Here is an 18,986-nt window from a genome sequence, read left to right on the forward strand (position 1 = left end):
CCTCAGCTCCATTAATCTATAATCTATATCTATAATCTTCCCCATGACCTTCACCCATGACCCATAACTTAATATTTCCCCATGAAATATCAAGTTAATTTGTAAATTATGGTCATAATAACAGGCAGAATTCAAGTTATTCTAGGTATGCTTGTTGGCTAAGGACTTAAAGAAGCTTAGATATAGAAACACAGGGAGGAGGGTAGGGGAAGGGAGGTGGGAGGTGGCATCCATCTCATGTGGTGAAGGTGGCTGTCTTGTCCTAATAACCAGCCTTCCAAGATCCAGTGTCCTTGGATCTTGGCTCATTCTTCACCACCTGGCTCAGCCATAGTGGAAATCCTCAGCTCCAGATTTATTAAACCGGATTTTACAGGAAACAAAGCAATAATTAAACCTTGATTACATTTAAGTACAGCTTAAGTAATTTTAAGTAGTGTAATTGGTATCATGGTAATTATTTTTAGAAAAACCAAAATAAAACACAAAACATTCCCAATCTTAAATTGTTTTTTTAATTAATTAATTGCTGTTTGTTTTTAAATTTTCCTCGCTAAATATCTGTTGGGGTGACACGGACCATCATATTGTACTGTGTGTTCTGTCTGTCTGTCTGCCAGCCTGCCAGCCCGCCGCGTTAGTTTATTTTGTATGCTGTTCAGCCAGTTTTCTGTTTTGTCGTCCAGCATTAAAGCCTTATTTAAGTTCACCTTTTGTTTCCGTGAGTCTGCATTTTGGGTCTTTTTCCTGCCTGCACACAGCCTTCACTTGACAGAAGATCGCGACCATATTATGGACCCAGCAGACATCGAACTTCAGGAGCGACGCCGAGCAGCCTTTGTCCAGCTGGAGGAGGAACTCCGCTGGAAGCCATGGCTCACCCCTGACGTCGGGCGCATTTTCGTTGAAACCAAGCACACCATTGTTTTTCTTGTGACATTACCAATAAGTTTGATGTGTCACATGGCCCTCTTCCTTTTGAAAAAACAAAAGTTTTATCCAAGATGGCCGACTTCTAAATGGCCACCATGGTCATCACCCATCTTGAGGAGTTTGCCCCCTCACATATACTAATGTGCCACAAACAGGACTTTAATATCACCAACCATTCCCATGTTATTACGGTGTATCCATATAAATGGCCCACCCTGTACTTCAAATAACTCACGCTATACCTTGTATTTCCTTCCCTGTAAAATATTTAGGCACAACCTACATTGAAACTCAAATAAAATGCATAAATAAATAAAATAAAACAACTAAAGTCTGTTTAATTATAGGGGAATAATGCCCTTACTGTCGGGTCATATTATAAAGTGTCACCCAGGATTTCGCAAACTCGCAAGTGACCTCTCAATAGATACGGCCACATTTTAAACCCCTGAGTCTGTGACTGCTCTGTAACGCTACATGGTCAGAAACAGAAGCTGGTTTACTTTGGCAAAGATGCACAGAAAGAACGTAGCCAAAATAACTGTTTAGGTTTTTTTTTTTTGTCAGTGACTTTGGTGAGAAGCATTTTGAAGTAAGGGTGGTGTTTCTCCACCTTTAATGAGGCATTGCACTGTTTACTTCAAACTCTCAATCATTTTGTCCCATGGTGCAGTTAGTTTGTGCAGATACCAACATGCTAATCAAACTTGGGTGTGGACTAAAACAACCACATTGAAAGCCTTCGGAGTAGGTGGTCTTGATCTGGTTACAGTTGAACTCCGGAACAGTTAATTTATGGTGCAATTGTGATCCAGTCAAGTTTCTTCTTCCTGTATTTATTTATTTTTTGCTCTTCCCCATCTACTCAGTGGGCACACTTTACTTCTTTCTGTGGGAAAGGAAATTATTGTTTTTTGTTTTGTATGTTTGCATTGGGTGAATTACTGCTGCCCATGTCTTCATTTTTATTTAATTTTATTTGCACACATTAAATCCTTCATGCATTTGTGAGATCTTTGTATTGTCAGAGAAAGAATCACGAATGTATTCAACATCACAACACTAAATGCAAACAGAGCCATACAAAGAGAATGTGCAGCCAAGAGAAGATTAAAAGCACAGAGCCCTAAATAGGTGTCAAGGTGATTACAAGGTGATTACATAAAATATTAATTTGCCTCATTTTTTTACTGCTTGCTGCACTTTCAATTAATTTAGCTGTTTAATAAACCCATCATCCATCCATTCGCTTACGCTTCTCCTTTTCAGGGTCGCGGGGGGCGCTGGAGCCTATCCCAGCTGTCATAGGGCGAGAGGCGGGGTACACCCTGGACAGGTCGCCAGTCTGTCGCAGGGCCAACACACAGACAGACAACCATTCGCGCTCACATTCACTCGCACAATCACACCGAATGGCAATTTGGATTTTCCAATTAACCTATCCCCACAAGGGTTTAATAAACCCATCTATTAAATTATTTAACTTTTTAAAAAAAATCTTTTTATTCCTTTTTTTCCTCCATCTATTTATTTTTAAGGCATTTTCACTTTGCTTTCAGTGCCAGAAACTTCCAGTCAGTTTATCAGATTCCTGTAGCACTTTTACTTCCACTTTATCAAACAATGGTTTGTTCAAGTCATTGGCATTGGTTGGAAACACCAGATTATTAACTGCAGTTAATTTAATGGATGTTAATAACAGCAGTGGTTTTCTGGAAGTTACACTAAGCTCTTTTGCTATTAGCTCTCTAACATCACCCTATGCTTTCATTTATTCGGGTGTCGTTGTTCCAAAATGGAAATTTGGATTCAGTTTACTCAAAGACGTCAGTACAGAGGTTTTCAAGGCACATGGGGAATGATTTTCGAGTGGACTTTGATTGCAGAGCAGCTTTGCCCTGCGTATTTGGGTTGGCCCTGCATAGGCGTAGCTGAGTTAGGAGAAAAAAAATGTTTTGCTGAGAAATGCAAGCACACTCATGAACAATATAATTTATAGAGAAAATTCAATTACCTGTTTTTAATTTGTTTCTCTCAAATGTTTTTTCAAATCTAAGGGTAAGATGACATGAACCTACATGGCTGTAGGTCTTTTTTCTTTTTAATATATTTTCATTCTTATTGACTTCTGTAATGTACAGGGTGAACCTACAGCCATGGACCTTCTGTTGTTCCCCCATCTACAGGGTGAACCATTTATATTATATATAATAAAATGGGAATGGTTGGTGATATTAAAGTCCTGTTTGTGGCACATTAGTATATGTGAGGGGGCAAACTCCTCAAGATGGGTGGTGACCATGGTGGCAATTTAGAAGGTGGCCCATTTTATTATATATAATATAAATGGCCCACCCTGTAGATGGGGAAAAACAGAAGGTCCATGGCTGTAGGTTCACCCTGTACATTACAGAAGTCAATAAGAATGAAAATATATTAAAAAGAAAAAAGATTGCAAGTCAGCTTTATTCCATGATGCTAGAACATGTATGTGATCTTGAGGAATGAGGCTCCCTGTGCTGCAAATATATTTGCTTCACAAACTCACTGGTTTGCAAAACACAAAACAAGTATTTATTTAACCCTTTAATGCACCCATGTATTTAAATTAGTCTTTCTGAGGTAGCATTAGCAGTAACAGAAGAAGAAGTGGATAGAAACAATAACAGCTGGATAGAGGACATCACAGTCTCTGTGTATTAAAGGCCTTACACCTGCATTACTTTTAAAACCCTCTGGTTGCAAAAAGAAGTATGAATGTATAGAAGAGAAATCAGAAAATAACCCTGTGTTGTTTTGGATTCACGACTTCTCTAATCACTTTCTTGATGTGTTTGTGGTCAGAGTCACTCAATTTAAGCCATTTTGAACACAACTTGGTGTTTAGTCTGTAAATTATGGTCCCACTCAGAGTCAAAATGTAGAATAAAGCAGCTTATGCGTTAGGGTGGGCCCAAATACAGAGTTTTCGGCTCAGACTCATGGTCATAGCAAGCTAAGATACCCCAAACATTCAGCTTGAAGCGTCAAATCCAGAATATAATTCTAAAATTTGAACACAGTGGGCTGAAACGCATACTTGTCTTAAAACTATTTGGCAGGTTAAGGAAGTATAAAGAAGTAATCCAATCCAAAAAAATGTTCAAATAAATAATGAAATTCCTATTTGCGTACAGCCTGTTTCATTGCATTGTTTCGTAATCAGCCATCCATCCATTTTCTACAAAATCTAATTTATGTGTGTGCAAAAATCATTTTGGTATCTGCTAAAGGCTCAGAGGTGAGGCCCACATTTAATGTCTGAAGTTCTTATGATGAGAAGGTTTGAGAGGAAACGTGCTTTACGCCATGCGTTTGAACTTTGGTTATTTGGACTTGCAGGTGAGAAGTGGAAATGAGTTTCCACCTCTTGTTCAGGCTCTACTTGGTGTGGTCTTGCACCCACTGACACAGCCTGAGGCAGTAAGTCTGTGGACTGACGGTTGAGAAGGACCGACCGGGGTGCCTCAACCTCTTCCACAAATGCTCCAGCCTCTTCTTAAAACTGTAAACTGTGAAAATGTCAATGATGCCGACAAAGTAGCGCTGCTCGGGGCCATCAATGATGTGAAGAGGATTCTTTAAGTTTGGCAGCAAACGTCGGTTTTGGGCTTGGAAGTCTTGCAGCTCAGCCTCGGCGCTTGCTGGCCCAGCATCCTTTGCACATGTTCGAGGAGAGCTGCTCCTTGATGCAGCTTGAGAGTGTGGTGTCTTTAAGCCGCTGTCTGTTTCAGATAAGGATAGGGCAGGGTCCTCGTCCACGACTGCTCCGGGAACTGTGGCTGCATTCATATGGAGTGGACTGGAGCCTGGATTCACAGACCTGAAAAGAAAAGCCATACAGATGAGAATGAGTCACTGAAACGGACACCCTAATTGACCCTTTTGTAATCCTTTCAGTCCGGTCTAGACAGATTACAACAGAGTTTAGGGCACCAAGTGAATCCAGACTGAATATACACATTGAATTCCCACGCCATTATACTCATGCATTAATTTCTGAACACCAGGTAACTGATGACTCATTTAGGGTTAAGCCTGGGGCTTGGGTTAGGTTACAGTCTACCATTTTTTATAATATTTATTCAAATTTGAAACAGTTAAAAAGAAAATATGTTAAGAGAATATATAGTCAAAAATCTGAAAGGTAATATCTTTTGGTTTCTGAGAAATGAGCCTAAATAAAAGCAACCCAGAGCAACCCTAAAATTCCACACTGGTTACTGCTGGCCTAATGGGTGTCAAGATGGTAAAGGCAAATATTTCATCCACCACTCCTATAGAAGAATGCACTAAGGCGTGTGGACATGGTTGAAACGACTGCTGGTTGAACATCAGAATGGAAAAAAGGGCTTATTAAATTGACTTGGAACTTGGTGTGGTTGGTGGTGCCAGACAGGATAGTCTGAGTCAGAAATCCTGATCTAATGGAATTTTCACACAAAATGGCAAGGTGCACAGAGAGACAGGGAACCGAATTAAATTTGAGCATGGTTTTTTTTTTTTTGCCTGTCCCGTTTGGCTCTTTTGCCATCAGAATTATTGTCTAAAGGCAAAGAAAGATGCCCAACGGATTTACTTTACCAAACTGACCATCCCAGCCTTGCCGTAATGGTCCATTTGATTCACCTTTTATTGTTTATTTTATTTTCACTTGCTGAATACGGGAAAGACTTGACTGGGGGAAAGAAGGGGAGAAAGAAAGAGGGAAAGAAAAACAGCTGAGAAGAGGGACGGGGGAGAAGGGCAAAAAACAAAAACCAACAGAATGGGCAGAAAAAAAAATACATCTATCGATCACCTGGATCACCTGTTGAGAAAGAAAAAAGAAAACAAGCAGAAGAAAACGAGAGTAATAGAATAAACAACATCACAATGATATATGGGAATATGACAGTAAATACTAAATATTAAACATTATTGTGCAGCACATAAGATCAACAGAACACAGTGGGCTTTGAGGTAGGAGCCAAAAAGGGTGCAGTTTGTGGGTGTGATCACCTGTGTGTACACCTGTGAGCATACCTGTGAGCATGGACGCGCTTGTTTTTTTAAAAGGTTCCTTCATGTAATGATCTGCTAGAGGGTGTGGGGGGGCCACAGCCCCGTCCTCCAGGGCATGAAGCAGGTATGGAGGAGATCAAAACTCCAGACATCCAGAGGCCCCCAGAACACAAGAGACCAAGGAAGACCAACAGAGGGGCAGCCGCGCCACTGTCCCAGAAAGAGCTGAGGAGAGTCCCAGATGAGGGCTCACTCAGTAGCCGCGGAGCAGAAGCCAGGGCGGGTTGCAGTGACGCGCCCGTGAGCTCCGACGGCAGCCAGCTGTGCCTGAGTGACCGAGCCCCAGGCCGAGAGGCCGGGGGCACCCCACCTCCAAAGTGGCCCAAGCGAGCCCCAGGCTCCAGGCCCTGATAAGCAGCCGCCAAGGAGTGAGCCGGTGTGTACCCGGACGCCCATCCCCAGACACAACGAACTGATGTCTGAGGGAGTCTGCCACCGGCAGGGGAAGTGGTGGGGGGAGATAGGCCTCCAAACCTTGGAGGGCCTGAGATGTCCCCAGAGAGATGGCGTCTGATACCCAACCTGACATAAAGACACAGACATACAGGCACACACAGATACAAACATCCATTCCCACCCTCATGCTCTCATATGCACTTACTCCACACTCAACCAACGTGGAGACAGATATAAAGAGACGCTGTACACACGATCACACTCCCCAAGCGTACTCTACAAACCGGGTCTAGGTACCCTTGCCCCTGGAGGGGGGGACTGCACCCAGACCCAGGTAGTGTTACCCTTTTCCCTGCGGTGGGGAGAAGCAGACCGCCCCGACTCCGCAGCAGCAGGGAGGCCCCACACTCCAGACCGCAGTCGGACGACCAAGTCCTCCTTCTAGCCCCCCCGCTTCAGCAGGCCGCAGAGAACGGGGGTGAGAGAAGACTCCAAACCTCCCTCCACCCGCTCATTGTAGTGTTGATGTATGTGTGTTCTAAAGTGCATTTAAAACCCAGGAGGGCATGGAGCTACCTGCCAGAGAGCAGCAGGTAAGCGCATAGCCCCTCCTGCTAGCCCTCAATGTCTACGTGTATTTAAAATTGAGAGGTGGGCATGGAGCTACCTGCCAGAGAGCAGCAGGTAAGCGCATAGCCCCTCCTGCTAGCCCTCAATGTCTACGTGTATTTAAAATTGAGAGGTGGGCAACGACGCCAGGGGTGAGGTGTACACCCTGATGATAATTTGGATTCCGTGTAGCGTGTCCACCCCCAAGATCCTATATGTATGTGTAATGAGAGTGTGAGTAATGTGAATGTCTGAGTTGTGGGATAAAATTGAGGCAGAGGCAGCCAGAAGGGGACAGAGGGGGGGGATGCCTCCTCTGCACGCTGGTGACACACCCCTACTCCAAGGCCCTGCATGTGTCGGTGGTTGTGGTGGAGCTGGGGTCAGCTCCCCCGCTGACCCCAGTAGGCACCCCCATACTCCGCGACCCGCCAGGGAAAGTGGGCCCAGGCCCATCCAGACTGGGGCCCAGTGCAGCAGCGATTTCTGGGATTTCTGATTAGATGAAAGGTTTTTAAGCAAATCTGAGACCAGAAGTTTTGGTCTAAGTTAACTGATAAATCCGCTTCCCATTTTGCCATAGGAAGTGATATTGATTCATCTGTTTTAGAAAGCATTCTGTATATTTTGGATAGTAATTTGGGGGTTTTAAGAGTAAGAAACTGAACCACACTTGGTGGTGTTTGTAGTTTATTATGGATTTAATTTGTTGATATTCTAAAAATCTTTTCTTGTTGATCCCATATTGTGTAACTAGTCTGTCAAATGAAATAAATTCTGTTCCTTCTAGTATATGTTCTACATATTTGATTCCTTTACCACTCCAATCTGAAAAGTTTATCATATTATTGTTTTGTAATATGTCAGGGTTATTCCAGATAGGTGTACGTTTGCATGGGATTAATGAAGACTCCGTTATTTTTAGAAACTCCCACCATGCTGTCAGAGAAGAGCCGATGTTGACGCTTTTGAAGCATTCATGTCGTTGGATGTTTGAGCTGATAAATGGTAGATCTGAAATCTCTAGATTATTGTAAAGTGCTTTTTCTACATCTAGCCAAGGTTCATCTAAGAAGGTATGTTTTAGCCATCCTGAGATAAACTGAAGCCTGTTGGCTAAGAAGTAGTGCTGAAAGTTAGGTAGTTCTAATCCTCCTTTATCCTTGGTCTTTTGTAGTGTTTTTAAGCTTATACGTGGGGGCATATTTTTCCAAAGGAATTTGGACATATATGAATCTAGAGATTTGAGCATGTTGGGAAAGAGTGAAAACACAAGCGAAAAATGTAAAATGAGCAGTAGCAGCTATGTTTTAATGATGTTAGAGACTCAAAGCTGAGCACAGAATTAATAAAATTAGGAGGTGGCTAAAGTGGCTTTTTATTTTTAGCCATTTTCCATTGTGGAGGACAAAAAGCTTCAAACGTCTCCAGGCCTTAAACCTCGTTTGTGTAAAAATAAGGCTTTTATGAAAACACTGAATGATAAATTGATTCCTTGAAAAGTTTTAAGTTCAGTACTGAATATTACATAAAACTAGAAACAGTTGCATTTCCTGCGAAAGTGTGAATGCCATGTAGTGGAATCTGCTAAACAGCTGAAGAAGCAGAATTATCTGCTGAACAGAGGTGTAGAAGCTGAAGTGCTTGCTGAAGATGGCTGTATTTGAAAGGGTATACTGCAGAGTGATAAGAAAGCAGTGTGCATGCAAGCAGGGAAGATGTGCGGCAACCCCCACAGGTAGGATTCGAAACTTCGCCACTGGGTCTCACAGCGGCTACTCATCCCAGTAAGCCAAACCAGTTCTACTCCCAAGCAACGATATGATGAGAGAAAAAATGCGCACTGTGCAGAAGAAGCTGAATTGTGCTGAAAAGAGGTGAAGAAGCAGAACTTTGTGCTCAAAAGCAGTGAAGAAACTGAAATTTGTGCTGAAAAGAGGTGAAAAAGCTGAATTTTCAGCAAAAAAGAGATGGAGAAACTGAAAATTCTGCTGAAAAGAGCAGAAGAGGCTTAGATTTGTGCTGAAAAGAGGTGGGAAAAGCTGAACTGTCTGCTGAAAAGAGGTGAACCTGTTGAACGTTCTGCTAAAAAGAGATGAGGATACTGAAAGTTCTGCTGAAAACAGGCCAAGAAGCTGAAACTTCTGCTGAAAAGAGGTAAAGAAGCAAAAGTTTCTTCTGAAAAGGTGTAAAGAAGCAGAACTTTGTGCTGAAAAGAGGTAAAGAAGCTGAGGGTTTTGCTGAAAACAGCTGAAGAATCTGGAATTTGTGCTGCAAAGGGGTGAAGAAGCTGAAATTTATGTTGAAAAGAGTTAAAAAGGTTGAACTGTTAACTGAAAAAATTGTTGCCATAAGCAGGATTTGAACCCGGGCCTCACGGCATTCACACAATAAACTATATACACAGTCTCTTTGAATGGCAGAGATGCAGAAATGTGTGCAATTAGCACATGGCTCAGTGTCTGAGTGTCTAAATGAGACACACAGTCGTGATTGTGCACTTGCAGCTATTTATATTTCAAAAACTGGACACTGGTGCCAATTTCAGAAACTGAAAAGAAAAAACTGAACGTAACCCTAGCTCTAACTTTAACTGCAAATGAGCTGCTAATGACCTGTTGGTTTTGATTTAACTTTAAGACATTTATGCATTCACAGTTTCTTTGGAAGCTATGCTAATTTCTGTTTTTATAGTTGAGGTCTTGACTAAAAGTTGGCTTTATCAAATCTTTTATATGGTGCTTTGTAGTCAGGGCTTAAACAGCTGCGGTAAAACACACCAAACCCTACCAGCTTTGGAAAAAATGTCAGGAGAGACTGATGACGGAGTTTCCAACAGATTTAGAAACTACTGTTGGGGCTGGTATGCAGAGATTACATACCTAATTAGTTACTAAAAATGCTTTTTAATATTGATTTGGGTTTAGGGTTGGGGCTGGTAAGGCATTTGGTTTACCACTCACATGGTAAACCAAAACGTCATGTTTCTAATGTATTTTAGGTAGAATGATTATATTTTTGATTGCTAAGTCACTAAAAAACATTTTATAAATGCAAACAAATCACCTGAAGAGCAGAGTCCACCACTGAGGACTTACAGACCACAGGTACATCAAAAACACAGAGGCCTCTGTAATCCTGTCACTTAACATACACTAAAGCTGACGTGCATTGCTGTGGAAATATAACTGCTTTTCAGTACTGTCGATTGCTGCTGTGGATTTCAGGCTACTTTCTCATTGCAGCTTTTAATTTTATCAGTGAGAGAATAAGAGTCATCACTTTAGTATAAGGACAGATGAAGCTGTGGGACACAACCACAAAGTAATTAACACATAAAACATCACAGAAAAGCATGAATCCTGGTAATGGTGTCAGCTATTAATGTCAGTTACGTTGCAAGGTCTACAAAGATTCACCACAGAAGTAGTGCAGAAACCCTTGTTGACAAGCACAGAGGTAAGGCATTTAGTGTAGGTGGTCACCTGATCATTAACAAGTTCCTGTCATTAGGTTTTGGGTCATCCACCACCTTTTAAAGATCATCTTCCCTTCATGAGGCAAAATCTTGCATGACATTCCAGACCCAGGGCCACTAATGGTCATTTCATATTTCTTCCATTACCGTATAATCGGATCAATACTCGTCACCTCGGCACCAAGCTTCTTGCTGATGGCCCTTTCCCCCCCCTTCCAGCCTTAAGCATGTCTACAGTCTTGTCCCTGACTCCCTTTGTCAGCTCTTTGGTCTTTATCACAGTGTTGGAGAGGTTGGAATGACAGGGGTGCTTTAGGAACATGACGAATTGAAATTTGGATGAGCCACTCAATGACATGCAAATCAATTTATAATGTTTATGTAATAGGTTTTTTTTTCTGGCTTTTTGGTATTTTTGATATCCTGTCTCTCTCCATTAAAATTAAAGTACCATAAAAGTTAGAATCTGTTAATTTCTTTCTAAGCGAGTAAAGTTATAAATTCAACCAGGAATTAAATCTAACTAACCCTTGTTTATTTTAATTACAAAAAGTTTAATTATTAGTTAGAATATTGGCTCTATATCATCATGCAAACATATGTTCAAGAGAAAAGCAACAAAGAGCTTAGAGGCATATCAGTCAGACTTTACAGGGCTAAATGAAGCAGGCTTTATAGCTTGGGGAAGAAGACCTCAGACACTGACCATGAAGGCCCATTTCTACTAATGGACATCAAAATATTTATTATAATTCTTATTAGGCACGCACATTGATTTGAGAAACCTAAATATACAAATAACAACTCTAATAAACCCAAATAAATGAAATACAGTGGGGCAAAAAAGTATTTAGTCAGCCACCGATTGTGCAAGTTCCCCCACCTAAAATGATGACAGAGGTCAGTAATTTGCACCAGAGGTACACTTCAACTGTGAGAGACAGAATGTGAAAAAAAAATCCATGAATCCACATGGTAGGATTTGTAAAGAATTTATTCGTAAATCAGGGTGGAAAATAAGTATTTGGTCAATAACAAAAATACAACTCAATACTTTGTAACATAACCTTTGTTGGCAATAACAGAGGTCAAACGTTTACTATAGGTCTTTACCAGGTTTGCACACACAGTAGCTGGTATTTTGGCCCATTCCTCCATGCAGATCTTCTCGAGAGCAGTGATGTTTTGGGGCTGTCGCCGAGCAACACGGACTTTCAACTCCCGCCCCAGATTTTCTATGGGGTTGAGGTCTGGAGACTGGCTAGGCCACTCCAGGACTTTCAAATGCTTCTTACGGAGCCACTCCTTTGTTGCCCGGGCGGTGTGTTTTGGATCATTGTCATGTTGGAAGACCCAGCCTCGTTTCATCTTCAAAGTTCTCACTGATGGAAGGAGGTTTTGGCTCAAAATCTCACGATACATGGCCCCATTCATTCTGTCCTTAACACGGATCAGTCGTCCTGTCCCCTTGGCAGAAAAACAGCCCCATAGCATGATGTTTCCACCCCCATGCTTCACAGTAGGTATGGTGTTCTTGGGATGCAACTCAGTATTCTTCTTCCTCCAAACACGACGAGTTGAGTTTATACCAAAACGTTCTACTTTGGTTTCATCTGACCACATGACATTCTCCCAATCCTCTGCTGTATCATCCATGTGCTCTCTGGCAAACTTCAGACGGGCCTGGACATGCACTGGCTTCAGCAGCGGAACACGTCTGGCACTGCGGGATTTGATTCCCTGCTGTTGTAGTGTGTTACTGATGGTGACCTTTGTTACTTTGGTCCCAGCTCTCTGCAGCTCATTCACCAGGTCCCCCCGTGTGGTTCTGGGATCTTTGCTCACCGTTCTCATGATCATTTTGACCCCACGGGATGAGATCTTGCGTGGAGCCCCAGATCGAGGGAGATTATCAGTGGTCTTGTATGTCTTCCATTTTCTGATGATTGCTCCCACAGTTGATTTTTTCACACCAAGCTGCTTGCCTATTGTAGATTCACTCTTCCCAGTCTGGTGCAGGTCTACAATACTTTTCCTGGTGTCCTTCGAAAGCTCTTTGGTCTTGGCCATGGCGGAGTTTGGAGTCTGACTGTTTGAGGCTGTGGACAGGTGTCTTTTATACAGATGATGAGTTCAAACAGGTGCCATTCATACAGGTAACGAGTGGGGGACAGAAAAGCTTCTTACAGAAGACGTTACAGGTCTGTGAGAGCCAGAGATTTTCCTTGTTTGAGGTGACCAAATACTTATTTTCCACCCTGATTTACGAATAAATGCTTTACAAATCCTACCATGTGAATTCATTGATTTGTTTTTCACATTCTGTCTCTCACAGTTGAAGTGTACCTCTGGTGCAAATTACTGACCTCTGTCATCATTTTAGGTGGGGGAACTTGCACAATCGGTGGCTGACTAAATACTTTTTTGCCCCACTGTATAACAGTTAGATACATATCAAGGGGTAGCTAAATAGTTTGCATGCAATTCAAATACAAAATATTCAGTGTAAATATTTGAGCTCCACATGCATTATATTATTCTGTGATTCAGGGCTTGTGCTTGAATTGAAGCCAGATATCAAGCATATCGTGGGCCAAAAACAAAAAGGCAACCATGACTCAGTGTCTGAATTTTATATTCGCCTGAAGCTGTGTCTACAGTCTGTAACTGAACAAAACCAGTAATGACTCAGTTTTCTTCTAATTTAAAGCAGAGTGAAAAAAAAAAAAACTTAAGTGGAGGAATTCTGCAACAGGACCCTATGCAGGAAGCTTAGTCTGGGAGCCCAGCCCACTGCTCTGGATGTGAGTGAGTGATGAAGCAGCATGCGTCACACACTAATGGAAATTACAATTTCTGGCTTAGGACGAGGTGTCTGATGCTCCTGATGTTCCACTTTTATTTTAGGAATGAAAAAAAAAACCATTCGGCCAGCGAGTTGTTTCTGATTGTTTTCTCTTATTTTGTCTTTAGTGCTCCATCTGCTGAGTTAACCTTGTTAATACAGCAGCTGGATTTTAAAACACGTTTGTGTTTGTGTTTTTGTGTTCGTGTTCATTTGGAGCTTTTGTTTCATACACCTTAAAGATCATAATGATGTCATGCTGTGCTTTCACTTTCTCCATGCTTGCATGTTGTCATGACTGCAGGTATTTGTTATTGTATGGATAAATCTGGTGTTAAGAGATTTATCTATATTTATTGTAATGTCAGCAAAGAAACAAACCAAACCCAGTCTGCTGGTGAGGCTCTCTGTACTTTCTGTGGTTGTTAGTTCAAAGAGCACTGGCTGAGACAGAAGTCTCAGGTTTCCTAAAACAGTGATGCAGTGCAATTCTCACAACGCGTTACCCAACATTTTAACAGCCATGTTTAAAAAATGTTTAATTTGCAACTCACATGGCAGAAATTCTGTGCATTTAGGCACGTAAACCTTTTGAAGATTAAACCAAGCATCAGGATAGGGAATTTGAATGAGGCAGTGCCATTAGTGCCAGACCGGCTGATCTGAGAGTTTCAGAAACTGCTTAGCTGCTGAGATTTTCCCGTACAACCATATCTAGAGTTTACAGAGAATAGTCTGAGAAGAGAGAGAAAATATCAAGTGCCAGGCAGTTCTCTGGATAAACATGTCCTGTTAATGAGGCTGACAAAAGAGAATTGCCAGACTGCTTTGACCTGATAGGAAGGCAACAAAAAAAAAAAAAAAAAAAAAACCCCAAATAAACAAAACAAAAAAAAAAAACCCTCTCTGAACACACATGTTGAATCTTGAAGCAGATGCAGCAGCAGGAGAGCACACCAGGTTTCATGCTTGGATAGAAAAACGTTGCGTGGTTCGATGAAGTTTGGTTTCTGCTGTGACATTTGGATTGAAGCTGCAGCAACTGTGTGATGTGTGATGTCAATATGGACCAAAGTCTCAGAGGAATGTTTCTAACACCTTGTTGAATCATGAAGAATTGAAGCAGTTCATCACTTTTCAGTGTTTTAAAATTGCTGGAATCCTCCCAAAATTAATACGCAATCAGAACTCTCTAAATGCAACAAAAATGAAAATCAGGGTACTAAAACGTACTTTTTTGCTCTTACGATGAGCGTAGCAAAGGAGAGGCCCTGGTGGCGCTCGTCATGGTGTAGGGGCTGATGAGCCAGGAGAAGGCTGTAGTCCAACACGTTGAGCTGGCGAAGGAAGTGTGTGTCAATTTCCACCTGTCGCAGGAGCCAGGAACGCTGCTGGTCTAAACAATTAAACAACGCACAGCTCGAAAAACACAATACTGACACAAAAACTGGTATTTAATTGTTACTCCGGCACATGGACATGACATTTGCAGTGAGATACTGCAGTGACAGGCCTGGAAGAAGGTGCAATAATGCTACCTTTTGAACTTATACCCTGAATACATAAATGCTCTTACCCAGAGTGATGAACTGGCCCTCGAAGTTGAGGTCTTTGAGAACCACGATGATGTGGCTTCCCTCTGGTGCAGGCTCTGTCCAGCGACTCACCTCACAGCCCTTAATGTCATACCTGACAACACAAAAAAGGCATAACTGGATGTTTTCAAGGTTCTGCTAGAGGCTTGGACCATCGAAACGTGACCCAAAAGTTCCAGGAACAAGGTTCACCTGGTATAGGTGAACCCAATCCCTGGTACATAATGCATAGAAGGCACTACAAAGTAAATGTCTAAAAAGTGCAAGCGTGAAAAAAAAGTCACAAGAGAGTCACGGACAGCACCTGTCGCATCAGCATCCAAAGCCATGCAAGCATGTGCTAGTCTGTTTGTAAGAGATCGGAAGGTTTGCAGTTCCTGAGCAATAGTCAACTTCAACTTGTCGCATATGGATGCTTGTAAAGGACATCCTTCCAAGCTTACCTGGCATTGATGCGATCATCTGGATAAAACACACTTTGCATGACAATGAAGAACTTCTGGAACAGATAAATGGGAAAAAGTACTTTATAATCCTTTGTTTCACATTGTAATTCTCAACAGAACTGAACAGGTGTAAAATGTATCTGTACCTTTCGTCTTTGTGGGATTTGGATCCTGTGAACACCTAAAAACAAGCAACCAGTTACTTAATTGAGACATTTATTTTAAGTGGGATTTATTTTAAGTGGGATGTGGGATTTGCAACATAAAACCTCTTACTCTAAAACCTACTCTACGGTTTATTGCAAATGAGAACTCGCTGTCACCTGTTCAATTCAGTTTAATTCAGTTTTATTTATACAGCCCCAAATCACAATAAGGTGCTTTATTTTGTAAGGTAGACCCTACAATAATACATACAGAGAAAAACCCAACGATCATATGGATTATCCTTGCTCCCCTATGAGCAAGCAGTTTGGCGACAGTGGGAACGAAAAACATCTTTTTAACAGGAAGAAACCTCCAGCAGAACCAGGCTCAGGGAGGGGCGGCCATCTGTGGTGACCGGGTGGGGTGAGAGGAGGAAAGACATGCAGTGGAAGAGAGCCAGAGGTAACAGGAGATAAAGACAAAACCACCATGAGATGCAAATCACAACTCTAGGTAAAACAGAAAGAGAGTCCACCAGAAATACACGTACGATAACATCCAATACTTGTGATACTTAGACATACCAGGACAGTGGTGTAGCTTCCCTATGGAGGCTGAGGTTTATGATCCCTTGGTTCACCACCTTAGTCTGCCAATCCGAGGGCACTGTCCTTGTTTTCCATGTTTTGTGTTGGTGCATGGAATTGGTGACAAGTCGCATTCATCCGAGGGATTGTTCATAAAAATGTGTTTGTCATAATCTGTTCTTCAATTATTCACTGAAGTTCTGTACTGCAGTATTATTAAAGTTTAAGTTACTCATACAAGTAAAAAGAGCCAATGTTACACGAGTAATAACACATGGATTGTTCTTCTCATTCGCCTTTCAGGGCTCCATACATTTCCCCTCTGAGCGTTCAGTCTAGGTCGATCATTGAAGGCTGACATTTCTCTCAGTTTTGGTGTTTTCACTAGTTACAAAAATCGTTTTGGTTTTTTTTTAAGTTTCATTTTTAATCACTTTCTCTTTTATTTTGAAATTGCTTTCATTATTTTATTTTCCAGGCACTTCTTACTGGCTATGTTTGCATAGAAAAGTGCTTGATATTTAAAATTATGAACAAAGAGGTCCTACCCAAAAACGAAGTTCCTTTCATTTCTCATGAGATCCTAAAACAATAAGAAGCTAGCTGACCTCTTTTGTTAATACAAGTTAAAAGCAGCACAATAATGGAAACTAGTGGGCTCAACAGATGATAAATATCGTATTTATGAAGCCAATTAATCACAAACCTAAGATAAGATACAAATTTTTAACATGTGTGCAATCAGATACATGGACAAAAGAGGATAAAACTAATATTAGAAAAATCAGAAGAGGTCAAACACATGATACGCTGAAAGTGACAGCTACTGCAGACAAAGCAGCACAGTACGAGTGAAAGGAAAAGGATTCACAGGACTTTGTGTAAACTTTAAGAGCTTTGCTCCATAACACTGGAAAACAAACTTCTATAAACCTTTTTTTAACCAGAAAAGAAGGGCAGCAAAAATCACAGCTGTTTAAGCTGACAGTTCCAGTAATCACAATGTTCAGTAATAAAGTACTTTTCAAATTGAAGCTAACAGGGGAAAAATCAATAAAGTTGATTCTACTAATTCATAATTGTACTCATTTTCATTCACTACAGACAGACTTCACACCTTCTTACTGTCTGCACGCTGAAGGGATTTTATGCCCCTTGCAATACGCCACACCACTTTCTGTGGAGTTGCTGGGTTGGTTTTGGTTTTGTTCGTGCTGATCTGTTGTCTCGAACGTAATCTGCTCCAGAGCATGTTAGGCATGCATCAGCAGCAAGATAAGACGGGAACCAGTGATCAAAACCAGCCAAGTTTAAACCTGAAGTGACTTCCTACACACGTCTTCTGCATAGCACAGGCCTCTGCTTTTCACTCGCCCACTGTTTGGTGTATTTATAATAGGGAGCTAATTTCTGTTGCTTTTCACTCGCCCACTGTTTGGTGTATTTATTATAGGGAGCTAATTTCTGTTGTTTAATTGTTGCTGCAATTTCAACGAGGTAAAAATCAAACTGCAATGTGTCATTGTGAAGGTAAAAGGCTTTCGGTGGAATTTCCCCTGCAGAGTTTGTTTAACATTGCACTGAAAAAAGGGATCATTCATCAGAAAGCTGTAGGTGTGCTTCAAGTGTTTTCTGCTCTGATAGGACTACCACAGAGATATTATGCCTGTGCCAAGATATACAAAGGACGAGTGCAGGGTAAATGTCATCCAAGATGGCATTTTATTATTTGTGTATCATGGCACAGGTGTGAAAGTGCTGTGGTAGGCCCCGGGGCAGGTTTATTTTTGACTAGTAAAGCGCTATATAAATACAGGCCATTTACCATTATTCTGTAGCAATTACACAAGAATATCCAGTAATGTCCCTGCCTACAATTAAACACATTCACTTACCGAAAATCGGGGGCAAGCCTTTTACCACAAACTTAGTCACTGCTCGGTGACATTCGTCTATCCTGGCCTAAAAGGAGACGCTACCGGTAGACTGCAGTGAGAACTGCCAGCATCTGAGCCAGCCAGACTCTGGACTCTTAAAATGTGCCCACTATACTGTAACACTGTGAACAGAAGCATCCAGTCTAATGTGGAGGGTTGACCGGACCCTGGGGATTGTGAGTGATGTACAGAGATATTTCTCAGTCTGTGTGTGTGGTACCTAAAAACTTGACCAGCAGTGAATGTGGGTATTTCCTCAGGTGCTCCATGTAGATCTTCAGGTTGCCCAGAAGGAACTTAATTTCCCTTTTGTTCTGAGTCTTTAAGAAGAAGCGTTTATCATTCCTAAAAGTTGAAAAACACGGTGTCAGTATATCTCTCTCTTATCAGTGACCAGAGATGGGCAGTAACACATTACTTGTAACAGCACATAAAATAATTTTTTGTGTGTGTTTACCAGAGGTGTGGACTCGAGTCACATGACTTGGACTCGAGTCAGACTCGAGTCATTAATTTTATGACTTTAGACTTGACTTGAAAAAATGTTCTAAGACTTGTGACTTGACTTGGACTTTTACACCAATGACTTGGGACTTGATTTGGACTTGAACCGGTTTACTTGAAAAGACTTGATATTTTACCCCAAATATAAAATTTAACATGCATATTATATAGAGATTGAAAATGTGACGTCATTCACGGGTAGAACCGCAAAGGATTCTGGGAACTCGTGGCAAGCGGTACTAGCGCACGCAGGCTTTCAATTAAAATCAGTTATACAGCGATAAAAAGAAACACAAAAATGTCAAGAAGCCGCTGTATTATTAACTGCAATAGCCGGTCGCATGACAGCCACGGGAAGCCGACGGGTAAAGAGATCGGTTGTTATCGGATTACGTCGTTGAAGAGA

The 18,986-nt window shown here is 41.5% G+C and overlaps 1 protein-coding gene across 1 annotated transcript in view; it reads right to left on the reverse strand.

Annotated features, from left to right (window-relative positions):
- Positions 1-1,163: 1,163 nt before the first annotated feature.
- The window catches only part of pip5kl1 (phosphatidylinositol-4-phosphate 5-kinase-like 1), a 51,046-nt gene continuing 33,223 nt past the window's right edge, over positions 1,164-18,986 (reverse strand). The window contains exons 4-9 of the mRNA XM_085413329.1: positions 18,297-18,421; positions 15,552-15,586; positions 15,403-15,458; positions 14,941-15,053; positions 14,598-14,760; positions 1,164-4,795 (exon numbers count right to left, since the gene is read on the reverse strand). Of these exons, the coding sequence (XP_085269455.1) occupies positions 4,354-4,795; positions 14,598-14,760; positions 14,941-15,053; positions 15,403-15,458; positions 15,552-15,586; positions 18,297-18,421 (934 nt within the window). The 3' untranslated portion in view covers positions 1,164-4,353. The remainder of the gene's footprint in view (positions 4,796-14,597; positions 14,761-14,940; positions 15,054-15,402; positions 15,459-15,551; positions 15,587-18,296; positions 18,422-18,986) is intronic.

The sequence above is a fragment of the Rhamphochromis longiceps genome, linkage group LG7 (assembly GCF_057381845.1).
Source record: "Rhamphochromis longiceps isolate RC_006_pf linkage group LG7, R_longiceps_female_GT1.1, whole genome shotgun sequence".
In the NCBI taxonomy this organism is placed as follows: Eukaryota; Metazoa; Chordata; class Actinopteri; order Cichliformes; family Cichlidae; genus Rhamphochromis; species Rhamphochromis longiceps.